Source organism: Equus quagga, chromosome 4, assembly GCF_021613505.1.
Source record: "Equus quagga isolate Etosha38 chromosome 4, UCLA_HA_Equagga_1.0, whole genome shotgun sequence".
NCBI lineage: Eukaryota > Metazoa > Chordata > Mammalia > Perissodactyla > Equidae > Equus > Equus quagga.
In genome coordinates, this window is record NC_060270.1 from 27,363,908 (window position 1) to 27,376,800 (window position 12,893).

General features: G+C 54.7%; 1 protein-coding gene across 1 annotated transcript in view; it reads right to left on the reverse strand.

The window, feature by feature from the left end:
- MELTF (melanotransferrin) overlaps nt 1-12,531 on the reverse strand; it is a 27,481-nt gene extending 14,950 nt beyond the window's left edge. The window contains exons 1-6 of the mRNA XM_046659021.1: nt 12,445-12,531; nt 10,372-10,526; nt 8,868-8,967; nt 6,368-6,550; nt 4,075-4,231; nt 2,716-2,783 (exon numbers count right to left, since the gene is read on the reverse strand). Of these exons, the coding sequence (XP_046514977.1) occupies nt 2,716-2,783; nt 4,075-4,231; nt 6,368-6,550; nt 8,868-8,967; nt 10,372-10,526; nt 12,445-12,493 (712 nt within the window). The 5' untranslated portion in view covers nt 12,494-12,531. The remainder of the gene's footprint in view (nt 1-2,715; nt 2,784-4,074; nt 4,232-6,367; nt 6,551-8,867; nt 8,968-10,371; nt 10,527-12,444) is intronic.
- Nucleotides 12,532-12,893: the final 362 nt, after the last annotated feature.

Here is a 12,893-nt window from a genome sequence, read left to right on the forward strand (position 1 = left end):
ACCCAGAACTACACCAGGAGGTGAGAACTCAGAACTACACCAGGAGGTGAGAACTCAGAACTACACCAGGAGGCGAGACCCAGAACTACACCAGGAGGTGAGACCCAGAACTACACCAGGAGGTGAGAACTCAGAACTACACCAGGAGGTGAGATCCAGAACTCAGAATGAAGAAGGGCTTGGTGGCTGCACCCTACAAGACCAGGTGTCTCAATAGACTGTGTCTATTTGCTTACATTTTCTCCTCTCACAATTTTTACTAATCAAATGGATTTGAGGTGTCTGACAATAATACAACACATATAAATAGAATTGTTTATTAAAGATAAAAAGAGTAAGAGAATAAGAGAAGTTTAGGATAAGAGAGAGCAATGTACCAGAGTTCATCACTGCCATCGGGCACGAAATTTGGTTCTGAGCAGAGGGCAGGGGGTGGGGGCCACTGTGGAGAAAAATCCTGACAGAATCCACCCAGAACTGTGGCCCAGAGAGAAAAGGGTGACTCTCCGAAACTTCACCCACATATCATCCAATATTAATCCAACCATTAATATTTTGGTATATTTCCCCCATGACCTTTTTTCTATTCTATTTTCTAACCATTTTTAATATGGTTAAGGACATACTTGATAGGCAATTCTGCCTCCTGTTTTTTTTTTTCACTTATCATTTAAAAGTATTTTTCCACATTATTGGAAACTTTCCATAAAACTCATTTATAATAGAAAACAAGATTTACTTGAAAGAGTGCATATAGACATCGAATAGGAATATTAAGAAGACTATTTTTAAGGATTATAACTCATGTGATAAAATATACCACAAATGGTCCTATATAACAATATTTTTATGAGTTTTAAATTCAAAAATGAGGTTAAACCCCTGCTAGGAAATAGGAAGGGAAAAGATAATTTGTGGGATCCTGAAAACTCTATTCACTCCAAAGCTATTTAAAACCAAAAACCAAAAACCAAGAGAATAATAGTTTGGAAAACTCCACAAAGGTCATTTTTAATGACTGCATGATAATTTATAGCACTCTCGACAATTACTCAGAGTCATTCTCTCCCCACTCCCCAACTTTTCTCTATTTTTAAACTGCTGCAAAACTTTTGTGTAGAACTCTGGGGATCATCTGGCCTTCCCAGGAGACAAATGCATCATTTAGTGTTTGCTCTGCCACTCCTCTTTTCCATAGGCTAGGGACACTTAAAGCCATATTTCTTCACTACTTTAGGCATTTATGTCAATTCCACTCTTGCTCTTACTAGTCTTTTTGCATGAAGATACTCTTTAAATAATTACTTCTTTAGATTTCCATCAAAATTGCAAAAGAGCTGATTTTAACCCAATACATCCCTATTCTTTCTCCACCTTCCAAATTCTCCTGTGCTTGCCTCATCTTGGGGCCCCAGTCCCGGCCAGCTGTTCTCATAGGATGCTCCTGCTCTGAGCCTATCCTATGTGCCTTCATCTTTTCCACATCACTTTTTTCTCTTTCTCAAATCTGGTCCATGTTCTTTGCCTTCATGAATATCAGACTACACGATGGACTTTCTGATTTAAAAGGTAAAGATTAGCCAAAAAGACAATGATCAGACATATCAGAACAGGCACAACCATAGAGACAGAAGTCTGATTGGTCGCTGCCATGGTGGTTGGGGGAGGGACTGACGAGCAGGAAATTTGGGGTGAAGGATCTGTCACAGTCACTGTCTTGATTGTGGTGGTGGTTATACAACTGTACGTTTTTGGCAAAACTCACAGACTTGAACTTCAAAAGGTGGCTTTTGCTGCATGTAAATCATACCTCAGTTAAACCAAAGAAATGATCCTTAGGCGAATCCAAATTAGGAGACATTCTGTACACTAACTGGCTTGTCTCTTCAAAAATGTCAGTGTCACAGAAGACAAAGATTGAGAAGACTGAGAAACTGCTTGAAGTTAAAGGAAACTAAAGAGACCTAACAACTAAATACCACGTGTGATCATAGATTAGGTCCTGGCCTGAAAAAAATTGCTACAATGGACAGAATCACGACACTTAGTGAGTCTAGAAGATAGACCGTAAATTAGATAACAGTATTGTGTCAATGCCACATTTCCCGAATTTGGCAGCTGTACTGTGGCAAGGCCCACATCTCCTCGTTCTTAGGAGATACACGCTGGAGAATTAAAGGGAGGACAGAGGCAAATGGACTCAAATGGTTCAGAAAGACCACTCACGTATAGAAAGAAGGATAAAGCCAATGTGGCAAATGCTAAAAGTTGGAATCCGGGTAAAGAATCAATGAGACTTCTTTGAATTATTCTTGCAACTTTCTAAAGCTCAGTTATCTCAAAATAAAAAAACCTTAGTTTAAATAAATTGAATGAGAATTTTAAAATTTTAAATGACAAGGATATAATGAATCAACACATAACATCAAACCATATTTAATCCAGGGATAAGAAATGGCTTCTTCTGATAGGCGGAGAAAAATGCTAGGAAGAGACAGGAGATGAGAGCTAGTGCAGAGGTTTGCAAACTCTTTTTCAAAAGCAGAACCCAGTCTTCCAGTGGAAATGGAACCCAAGGCCGTACACAGATCGGGGCAGGGCAGGGCAGCTCACTGGGCCCCTCTGCCCCACAGAGGGGTTTGAATTCCACTGGGGAGACCCAGCTCTTCCTGTCCTCAGGGAGTACCGTGCTCCTGGGCCAGCCCCTCCACTCACCATCAGTGTTCTCCAGCACCGTACTGTGCTTCACGAAGGCCACGTCCCCTGCTCCTTCTGCCAGGCACCTGCGGAGGAGAAACCCGTGAGCCTGGGAGGGGCTGAGCTCCCCTCGAGCCCCTCAGCCTGGCCCATCTCCACCTCTGGAGGTCTGGCCTGAACTGGAAGGGGTGGTCACGGGGGAAGGGGGGCTGGGCAGGGGGGCATGGGTTTCCCAGTCATGCAGTCCCGGGTTCCAGCTTCCCCATTTGTTGGCTCTGTGGCTTTGCCAAATTGTGGAGCCCTCCTAGCCCCATCGCCTGTAAAGTGGGGATGAGAAAGTGGCTCCCCATAGGGAGAGATCCTTTGTCACCCGTACAGATCCTGCCCAGCCCGGCTCAGGGCCTGAAAGGGCAGGCGCTCACATGGCAGCTGCCGTCCTGGGCAGCCTAAACGCCAGGGCGTTTTGAAGATGACTCTGCTCTGCGGCAGGGGATGGACTAGACCTTCTCATGCCTGAGTGGAGGGGCCCAGGACTTACGTATCTCTACGTGTCAATGCCCAGTGAGGGAGGCAGGTCAGGACCTTCTGGGCAAAGGGGCTGCCTGGGTCCCCACAGCCAGCAAATAAGCAGGGATGGACTGGGCGGGGGGCACCAGGAGAGGGGGGTGGGCGAAGGGGTGGGAACACTTGGAGAACTGAGGACTGTTTTTCTCTCTGTGCCCAAAACCGAATTTCTCCAGATCACACCCTGCAGTGTGGGCATCTGCGGGCTCCCCCCTCCTCCAGGTGGAAACACTGGGGCCTGGGTGGGGGTTAGAGGGAGCCAGGAGTCTCCCGTTCCGGTCCCCACTGGGTGCGTCTCCACAGCTGTGGACAGACGGAGTGCACCACACACGGCTAGAGACTCTCTGTGGGCTCCGTGGAGGGCTGATCTGAAGCACCAGCCTGAACCAGGGGCAGAGATGAGGCCAGCCCTGAGCGTCAAGCCTCCGGCGCTCCCTGCCACACTTCCAACCCCCCCCCCCCATCCTCCCTGCCCTCCTCCCGCCCTCTCCCTGCCGCCCTGAGACACCGGAATGGGGACATGGGAGTGGCAAAAGGCTGTTTTTGTGATTTTCTTCTCTCTGAGTCCTCACCTCCCTAAATATACCAAACATGTTGATTTTATGAGCAAATCCGGTCTGGCATACTCCAGTGTGGTGTTTTTAAACAAACCAGGGCACATGAACGATATAAAGGGTGCTTTGATGACACGCAGCTGACACTGCCACACCGCAGGGGCCCTCTCTGAGCAGAGGTGTTTTTCCCCAGCTCCCGCGGCCACAGGTCCAGGCCTCTCCCCTGACTCCACTCCAGCGCCAGCCCCGCCTGGCTCACCGGAAGGCCCCGCTGTAGTCGTAGTATCTCTCCAGGGGGCTCTTGTCACATACCCCCTCCCCAGCGGCATCGCCACGGCAGAGGCGGCAGAGGGACTCTGAGTAACTGGTCTCTCCTGCCCCGGGGACACAGCTGCCCCCAAAATAGTCGCTGACAGCTGCGGGAAGGAGGCAGACAGAGGTCAGTCAGGTGCACAGCATCAGACCCCTGTCCCCTAAAGTGCTCAGGCCACTCAGGCTGGAGTCAGGAGGGTGGGCTCCCCAGGGACCTGGCTGGACCCTTCAGGCTTCAGTCTGAGCAAAACTGGGGAACTGGATCCGATCAGTGATTTTCAAACTGGGGCCACAAAAGTGTGGGTGTCGGGAGTGACTGTTATTTAAAAATGGCTCAAGGGAATAAGACATTTGCCCCCAAATGGCCACATAGGACACTATCACCTAGATACTGTTCTCATTGAGGGTTTCATTTCAAAGTTGGTTATGTGTAATCAATGAAAGTGGGGAAAGAAATAAATTATTACTTAAGTATAATTAATTTGATAGACAACATTTCTCAAAACACAGGGAGGGGCTGGAAGCAGCGGAGAAGGAGGCCTCGTCGGTGAAGATGGTGGAATCTGCATGGTTTTGGGGCCCCTGCCAGCACCGGGGCACCATGTCCACCCTCTTGGCAAATATTTGTCCTGTGCTGAGGATGCCCTAGGGCCACGCAGGACAAGCAACATGCCAGCTCTGCACTGAGCCAGTCACATCCTGCTCATCACCCAGCAGAGCGAGCTCTTCCAGGGTGAGCTCCTTTCCTTAGTCTTCTTTTTGCATCCTCCCAGGGGAGTAGATGTTTAAGACATGTGCCAAGAGACTGATAAACCAGCCACCCCTGGCCACCATGGGAGACAACGAGGCTTCCAGCTTCTTGTGGTTTGTGCTGGTTTACACAGTGGTGGGGGCTACATGGGGGCAGTGTATACACATGTACGTATGCAAGCACGTGTGTATGCATGTGTGGGTAGCACGCATGTGTGTATTGTGTGGGTCTGTGCATCATGCATGGGTGTGCCCATGTATGTGTGCACATGTGCATGCATGCACGTGGGTTTGTGCATGAGAGTGCATGTGTGCATATGTGTGCCCACGGAGAAGTACAGAAGTGGAACTCATAAAAACAACAGCTCCCTGCAGCGAGCACACATCCTGTGCCACACAGTGTGTGAAGACAGTGTGTGAATTATCTCGGTACTCCCAACCTCATGGCACTGCAGTGTCAGTTTTCCCATTTTACAGATAAGGAAACTGAAGTCCAATGTGTAGAGGAATCTATCTGAGGGTAGGTCATGCTGAGCCAGGGTTTAAACCCACAACTATTTGACAGCAAAGTCTGGGCTTTAAAAGATCATTGTGCTCTCCTGCGGGCTCCCCAATCCCCAGAGGCATGGGTCACCTGTGGAGCAAACCAGGACCAGGGACTGGGGACACTCCAAACTCTATTCAAGGGATGGTGTGATCCCAGGAGGGCAGCTTGAGAATGTGGTTGTCATGTGTCAGGGGCTACCTCATTCCTGTATTGTCCCCACTACAGAGAGATTGACACAGCTTGGTGGCCAGCAGATGACAGGAAAAGCCCACAGCATGAGAAGCAGGCTCTGGCCCAGGAATGAGGGCCCAGGGCTCTCACCCAGGCCCCCTCAGGGCTTCGCTGCACTCCCCTCGTGGGTTTTACTCTCAGCAGCCCTCTCAGCTCGCTCTCACCTCCCTTCCTGGAGCACGACCAGGATAGCCCTATTCTCACTACCAATGGGTCAACAGCAGGTCTCTGATTAGCCACTTGTGAGCTTTCTGGGTGTAACTCGGCAGCTTATTTGGGTCCTGAAAAAATGGTTTCTGACCCTGTAAAGTTGGGGACATTTTCTGGAAATAGCGACCTACACCATGTCTACCCCAGGTGAGAACCGCTCCTGGGGAGTCCCCGCCTCCCCACTGTGGGTTGGGCCCTGTGCTTGGCTGTGTCTGTGACACGGTGATGAGTAAGTGAGAGTCAAGTGCCCTGGAGGGGCCAATCAACCAGAAACTTAAATGATGGCGATACCAGGCTGGCCAGCACGAGATCCGGGAGGGGGGTGACACCACTCTAGGTGTCCGGGAAGGCCTGGAGCAGGAGGGGCTGGGCTGCTTCTTAAAGGAAGTGCAGATGAAGGTGAGCTGGAGGGGGCTATCCCATGAGGGGACGAGCAGAGGCCAGGGGAGCGGAAGCCCAGAGCCCTTGCAGAAGGAGCCCCCGCCTGGCCCGGGGCCCTCACCTTTGAGCACATCGCAGCCCATCACCGAGAGGCGGCCGCTGTCCACCAGGTAGCCTATGGGCACGTTCCAGCCCACCGTCCGGTTGATGCCCGTGTGGCAGGACTTCACTCCTTTCAGGCTGTTGATGGTCACGTGGGAGCTCCTCTTGACCACAGCTACGGCATAATAGGAAGTACCAACCTCTGGAAGGAGGAGGGAGAGAGGAGTGAGGATGGCAAGGGAGAAGCCGCGAGAGAGGCTGGGACCCTGCCTGGGAAGGCTGTGGGAGAAGGAGATGTGTGAGTGTGTGTACACGTACCTGTGCACGGAGGCATGTGTATGTGTGTGCATGGAAGTACACGCAAATGTGTGCATGGTGTTCTAGTTACTAGGAGAGCAGGTGGGCGCAATCCACGTGTCTTATCACAAGACGCCCCCCCAGCCTCCTGTGGTAGATGTTCCCTTGAGATATGAATTCATTAGTTATTCCCCCACTTTCCTTTCCAAGCCAGCTGGTACTTAGCTGGGTCTGCGTTCGCACAGGGCAGGGGACTCTGTAGCTAGACAGGAGGCAGAAGTAGCCTGCAAGTCTTTTGTTTTCCAACAGTCTGAGCACTTAGGAGACCTCAGAGGGTTCGAGGGAATGTATCATGGGTATGGTTACGGGAAGGGAAGAGGAGTGGTTGGGAGGAGCAGGGGGACCAGGGTAGGCACTTCCCTCAGATTAGGAAAAGCGATTTACCGGTGTTGAGAGCAGGGGGAGAGAGAGAGAGAGAAAGAAAGAGAGAAAGAGAGAGAGAGAGAGGCACAAGCAATGTGGTCCCAAACCACTTAAGACCCTGAATGGGGTGCATGTGGGTAGGCGGGGGTCTACGGACTTGCAAAAGATTCCCCTGGGCCAAATATGGCCAGGAAGGAGCCATTCGGACAAGACAGGGGTGACTCATTTATGGGGACTGATGAGCAGAGGGCAGCCCATCACACACATGCAGCCCATCACACACATGCACGTAAGCACACACACACGTGACTGCCCAGTGGTGGTGAGATGCCCATGATCAGGGTGAAGCTGAGTTCTAGAAAGCAAAGCCAGTGTTATTTTGTGCACACCTGAGTCTGGCCCCTGCCAACCTAAGTGGCCTCGTCTGGTCCCACCCTCTGACTCACCCACTGTCCCTTTCTTCCTACTTGAACACACCAAGCTCTTTCCCACCTGGAACCGTTGTCAGGGCTCAACTTCAACGTCACCTCCGCAGAGGAACACCCCGTCTGCTCAACTTCACTAGGTCTCCAGCACCCCATATTCTCTCCCCCATGGCCTTGACTTTCTGCACAGGCCCCCAGAGTGGTTTGCGTTTGTTGTTTGTGTTTGTTTGTTCGCTCTCCGACTCCTGCTTTTCGAGGGCTCTCTTGCTCGCTGCTCATGGCCGCAGTGTAGCAGGGGCTCAATAAATGTGCTGAATGAATTAAAGAGGAGGAGCTGGGTTTGGGCCCCCGAGGCAGGGCTGCTTCTGGCCTTTAAGGGGAAAGCCTCACTGGTTTGCAGGGTTGGACTATGTCCCGTGTCATCTGACAGTCATCCATTCAACAAGAAACCAGGCGAGACCCCATCGAGGGTACCAGGCCCCCCGGGGTTTACAAAGATGAGGAGCGGGCCCTCCTCAGGGGACTTGCCGTGGTCAGTGAAAACAAGACAGAAAAGCATCAGGACCTCAGCGGAGGGAGTCAGTGCTCCAGGAGGCAGGAAGGAGAGGCCCTTTGCAGGGGTGGCAGGGCTCAGGGGAGCTCCTTGGAGGTGACAACTGAGCTGGGCTGTGACAGACACTAGGCACCGGACAGGTAGAGGCGGTGGGGGAGGTGCAGAGGGCAGGTGAGCCCGAGGCAGGTCTGAGGTGAGCTGCAGGGACCAGGGCAAAGGGACTCACATTTCCGAGCAGACACCGGGTGTCAGGAGTACACACCCCGGCTCAATTAATCCGTGTGACAAAGCAGGGATCACTCTCCCCCTTCGACAGTCAAGGGAGTGGAGGTTGTCCAAGGTCACAGAAGATCACAGGGAGAGGCAGAGCCGGGGCTCTTTCTCGGTCTCTTGGGCTCTGCAGCTCCTAGCCCCTGCCCCTTGCCCAGCCTCTCCCCACTCTGCCTCTGACAGAGAGCCACGGGCGACAGCTGGACATTACTGACGCCCCATTACCCCAGACGATCACACCCAGCACCAGCCCCGCACGGGCAGCCCCTCAGTCAAGAGCTTGTGGGTGAAAGTTAGTGGGGCTACAGCGCTCTTCAAGGAAGAACAGACTCGGGCCAGCCCCCTGGGTGTCTGGCACCCCCGGTCTCGCGGGGGAGGTCAAGGGAGACTTAGGGGGGCCTCTGAGGGCTTCTCTGGCCAGGACTCCAGGACTCTGGGGATGGGGCTACTGACCAGCTCGGCGGGGGCAGGGTTGGGCCGGGTCCAGCAAGGACACGCTGTGGACCCACCTCCTCTCTCCCCCCTCCCCTCCTCCCACCAGACCCTCTGACCTTGATCATACACTTCGCCCACCACGGGCTTCAGGCCATGCTCCTTCCCCGCCTCGTAAATGGCTCCTCCGTCCAGAGTGATGGCGTCAGCCTCCTGGGCCTGCTGGGAACATGTGGGTCAGCCCAGCCGGCCTCCGCGGCCCACTCAGCGAGGAGCTCAGGCACACCCACCAGTCTGCTGAGGGCCCCCTTGAGAGTCCTGGAGGCCACACTGTCCCCTTGAGCCTGGAGCCCTGTCCTGGCTCAGCCTTGCAGCGCCCTCCCCCAGTGGGGCCTAGGGGTCTCCCCTTGACCAGGCCCAAGGTGACAGCTCTCCTGGGCCAAGGGCTCACCTTGTTTTTCTAATTATATTATTTAAAAAATATTATTTGGGGCTGGCCCCGTGGCCGAGTGGTTAAGTTTGCGCGCTGCACTTCGGCAGCCCAGGGTTTCATCAGTTCGGATCCTGGGCGTGGATATGGCACTGCTCATCAGGCCAAATTGAGGCAGCATCCCACGTGCCACAACTAGAAGGACCCATAACTAAATTATACAACTATGTACTGGGTGGATTTGGGGAGAAAAAGCAGAAAAAAAAAAGATTGGCAACAGTTGTTAGCTCAGTTGCCAATCTTTAAAAAAAATTATTAATTTTATGGGACTTACAATAGAAATATGTAATAAAAAATCAGATAGTACCAAACGGTATGTAATGACAAGTGAACCTCCCTTACTTTCTTGTTTCTCAGTCCCCTGCCTCCACTGCTAACCTGTTTCTCAGGTTTTCTAAGATGCAGAATGAGTCCCATAAATGCCGCCTCCAATTTTTTCCCTTTTATTTTAAAACACAAATGACGGTATACAATCAGCGTGTCACAGGGTCCCAATGTGATTGGTTTCTGCCCTTACAGCAGAGCCTCACCCAAGCCCTGGCTCACGTGGGACTGTGACTGGACTGGCTTTGGGGGCCTATCAGTGGCTGAGGCGCAAGGAAAACCCAGGTCCCCCTGTGCCTGCCCGAGGCCTCCCTCCACACCTCGTCCTGCCTCTGAGTATCATCAGTGTCCGTTCAGCAGATGTCCTGCCCCTCACAAGTGCTTCCCCACTCCCCCACCCAGGACAGCTGGCCCCTGCTCCTCCTTCCCCAGAAACCACACAAGCCGGGTTCTGGAAAACTCCACAGAAGAGTGAGTACCCACCACGGGCCACTGAGGGGTCTGCTGTCTGGGCTCCCCTTGGTGGGGTGGGTACTGTCCTGACTGTAGCAGGGGCCTTGTGGAAGGACACCTTTCCCCACTGGTGCCCATCTGAGCAGGGCCTCCCGAGGCCTCCCAGCGCCTGGCCGGGGCCCTGGCAGGAAACAAACTGGCCCTGTTGCTGGGGAAACGCAGGAGATCCTATTGCTCGCCCGGCAGGAGGGCGTGGGGGCCGTTCCCAGTGAATGAGGCCATTGTGCGCTCCCTCCTGAGTCAGAGCCCTCTCGTCTGGGCGGTGGTGGTGGCAGAGTGGAAGGGAGAGGACTCACCGTGATGAGCTGGACGCAGTGGTCGGCTGAGGTGCCCTGGACACAGAGCAGGGCGGGCTGGATCCCGGCGTCCTGGAAGGCCTTGCTCATGTCGCTGCATTTCTGCTGCTCCGGGTCCGAGGTGGTGCACCACCGCACCTCCATCCCGCCGAGCGCTGGGGGCAGGGGACAGTGAGGCCTGGCTCCCTGGGCATCCCCAGCCCCGGCCCCACTGTGGAGGGTGGCTCCCGCAGCTCTGTGGGACCCCCTCAGCAAGTATAGCCAGTCCTCTGCAACAGCCCTGCCCTCCCACTGGGAGGCACTGAGGCACAAAGAGGTGTCACAGATGCGAAGGGGCTGGGCTCACCGGCAAAGCTGTGTGTGGGGCCATGCGGGTCCCTGTGCTCGGGGCAGGTGGGCGGCTCTGAGGCTGGCCTTTTACAGAGGTGGAGGGGTGGGTATCCCAGGTAGCAGTGTGGCTACCCCCACCCCTCCCTGCATGTCTGGAGCACAGCCTGGTTGGTGGAAGGAGCCCTGACTGCTCGGTCTGGGCCAGCTCCGTGACTAGGCAACTTCCTGTGCCTCTTTGGGTCTCTATGTCCTCCAACAAGAGGGCGCTGGACTGGGTTCTCTCACTCAGCAGTGTCCCCGGGCTCTTCTCATGAACTGGGACATGAGACCGGGAAGTGGTTGTGGCTGCCCTTGAGGAGCCTTGTGCCCTCTTGGAGCATCTGTGATTACCCCCATTGCAAACCCACCCTCAGTGGGCACAGCGCCAGACCCCTGCCAAGGGGAGACTGAGGAGTCAGCAGGTTGAGTTCAAGTTCCTGCTCCTTCAGCTGGTGACTTCAGGCAACTTGTGTGACCTCTCTGAGCCTGTTTCATCATCTGAGAAAGCAGATGAGAAAACCCACCTTCTGTGTTGTAAGTAAACCTATGTAGAGAGCCAGGACATGGGTCCTCAAGTAACTTCTGCTTATGCCCCTCCTCTTAGTGGGGACCCTGTTGGGTCCTCAGATCTGATCAGGTCAGAGTCCTAGAGAGTTCCTGGCCTGGGGGCCCAGCAGAAGTGGCGCTGGAGTTCCCTGAGGTTGATGCCTCTGCAGACCTGAGCTCCTTCACCAGTCACCTTGCCCAGCCAGGATCGCAACAGAGGCCTGTGCTTGTGGGACACGCACGGCTTTGGGTCCAGTTCCTGTCCTCCAAGGGACTAGGTCACCCTCTTACGGCGACCTGTGCTTCCCAACCCCACCCCAAGGGTCAAGACTGCCGGTTCCTCCACCGTCTCCTTTCCGCCACCCTCTGTCTCCCCAACCACTGACGGCACCCTGGAATGTGGGACTGCCACCCTTCTCCAGCGCTCCCAGAATGCACCCTGGTAGGCCGGGCAACTGCAGAGTTTGGACCGGAGTGACGGGCCCATTTTGTACTGATGAGGTCAGAGCGGCGACAAGAACCCACTCTTCCAGCACCTTGGCCTGCGATCCCTGCGAGCAGCTCCCGGAGAACCCGCCTCACGGTCTTGGGCCCTGACTCCCTTGGAAGGGGGTCGGTGCGGACGCCAGGAGACCCGGTCTGCGCCTCCCCATCCATCCCTGCATCATGCTGGGAGCCCTTGAGCGTCTCCCGGGTGGGATCTCGCGCCTCATCTCCTCCTATCCCTCCGAATCTTCTCCCGCCTCCCTCCCCGCGGGGCCTCGGCAGAGGTAGAGCCGCTCCGGCCCCCAAATCCTCCAGGGCTTCAACGCCCGTCAAGAGGTTCACCCTCTCGGACCTCCTCCTGTACTCCAGGGCTCTCCCCTCCATGCCTCTGCCCAAGCCTTTCCTTGGCCCGTCAAAAGGTCCGCTTTTTCAAGGCCCAGCTCAGTGCCGCTTCCTCCAAGAAGCCCTCCAGACATCCCAGACTGCCCGGATCAGTGCTGGTTCTCTCCGCTGTCCTCACCCGCGCCTCGCCCCTTTCCACACCTCCCCCCTTTCCCGGGAGACGCGGGTTCAGACCACACTTCCCAGCCCCCGGGACTCTGCTGGGGGTCTGGAAAGCCCCAGGACCCCCGCCCCGGCTCCTACTCCCACGGCCGGGCGGCGGGGCCTCACCAGTGCGCAGAGCCAGGAGGAGCCACAGAGGCACGCTTGTGCCCCGCATGGCGCCGTCTAGATGGCAGGGGCCGGGCTGGATCCAGGTCTGGTCCAAGAGGTTCAGCAGCAGCTGGGCTTTTCTCCCTCCTTCCTCTCTGGCCCTGACCCGCAGCTACTTAAGCGCGGCCTGGGCGTGCCTTGGGGGTGTCCACGCCCCTAGGGCGCCCCCGCCCACCCAGGATGGACACCTGGGTTTACCAGACCGGCCTTGGCCTTCTCTCTGGCGCCCCCTACCGGAGCCTCGGCCGGCGTCCCTGGACGCTCTCCCCTCGACAATCTGCCCCGCTTCCCAGAGCATCCTCCGCTCCTCTTGCCTTAGAAAGGTCCTGTATATCATGTCCCCTGGAGAGGGAAAAGGTCAGAGTTGGAAGGAAGAAGAGGTCAGAATCCCAGAGTTTGAGCCGGGG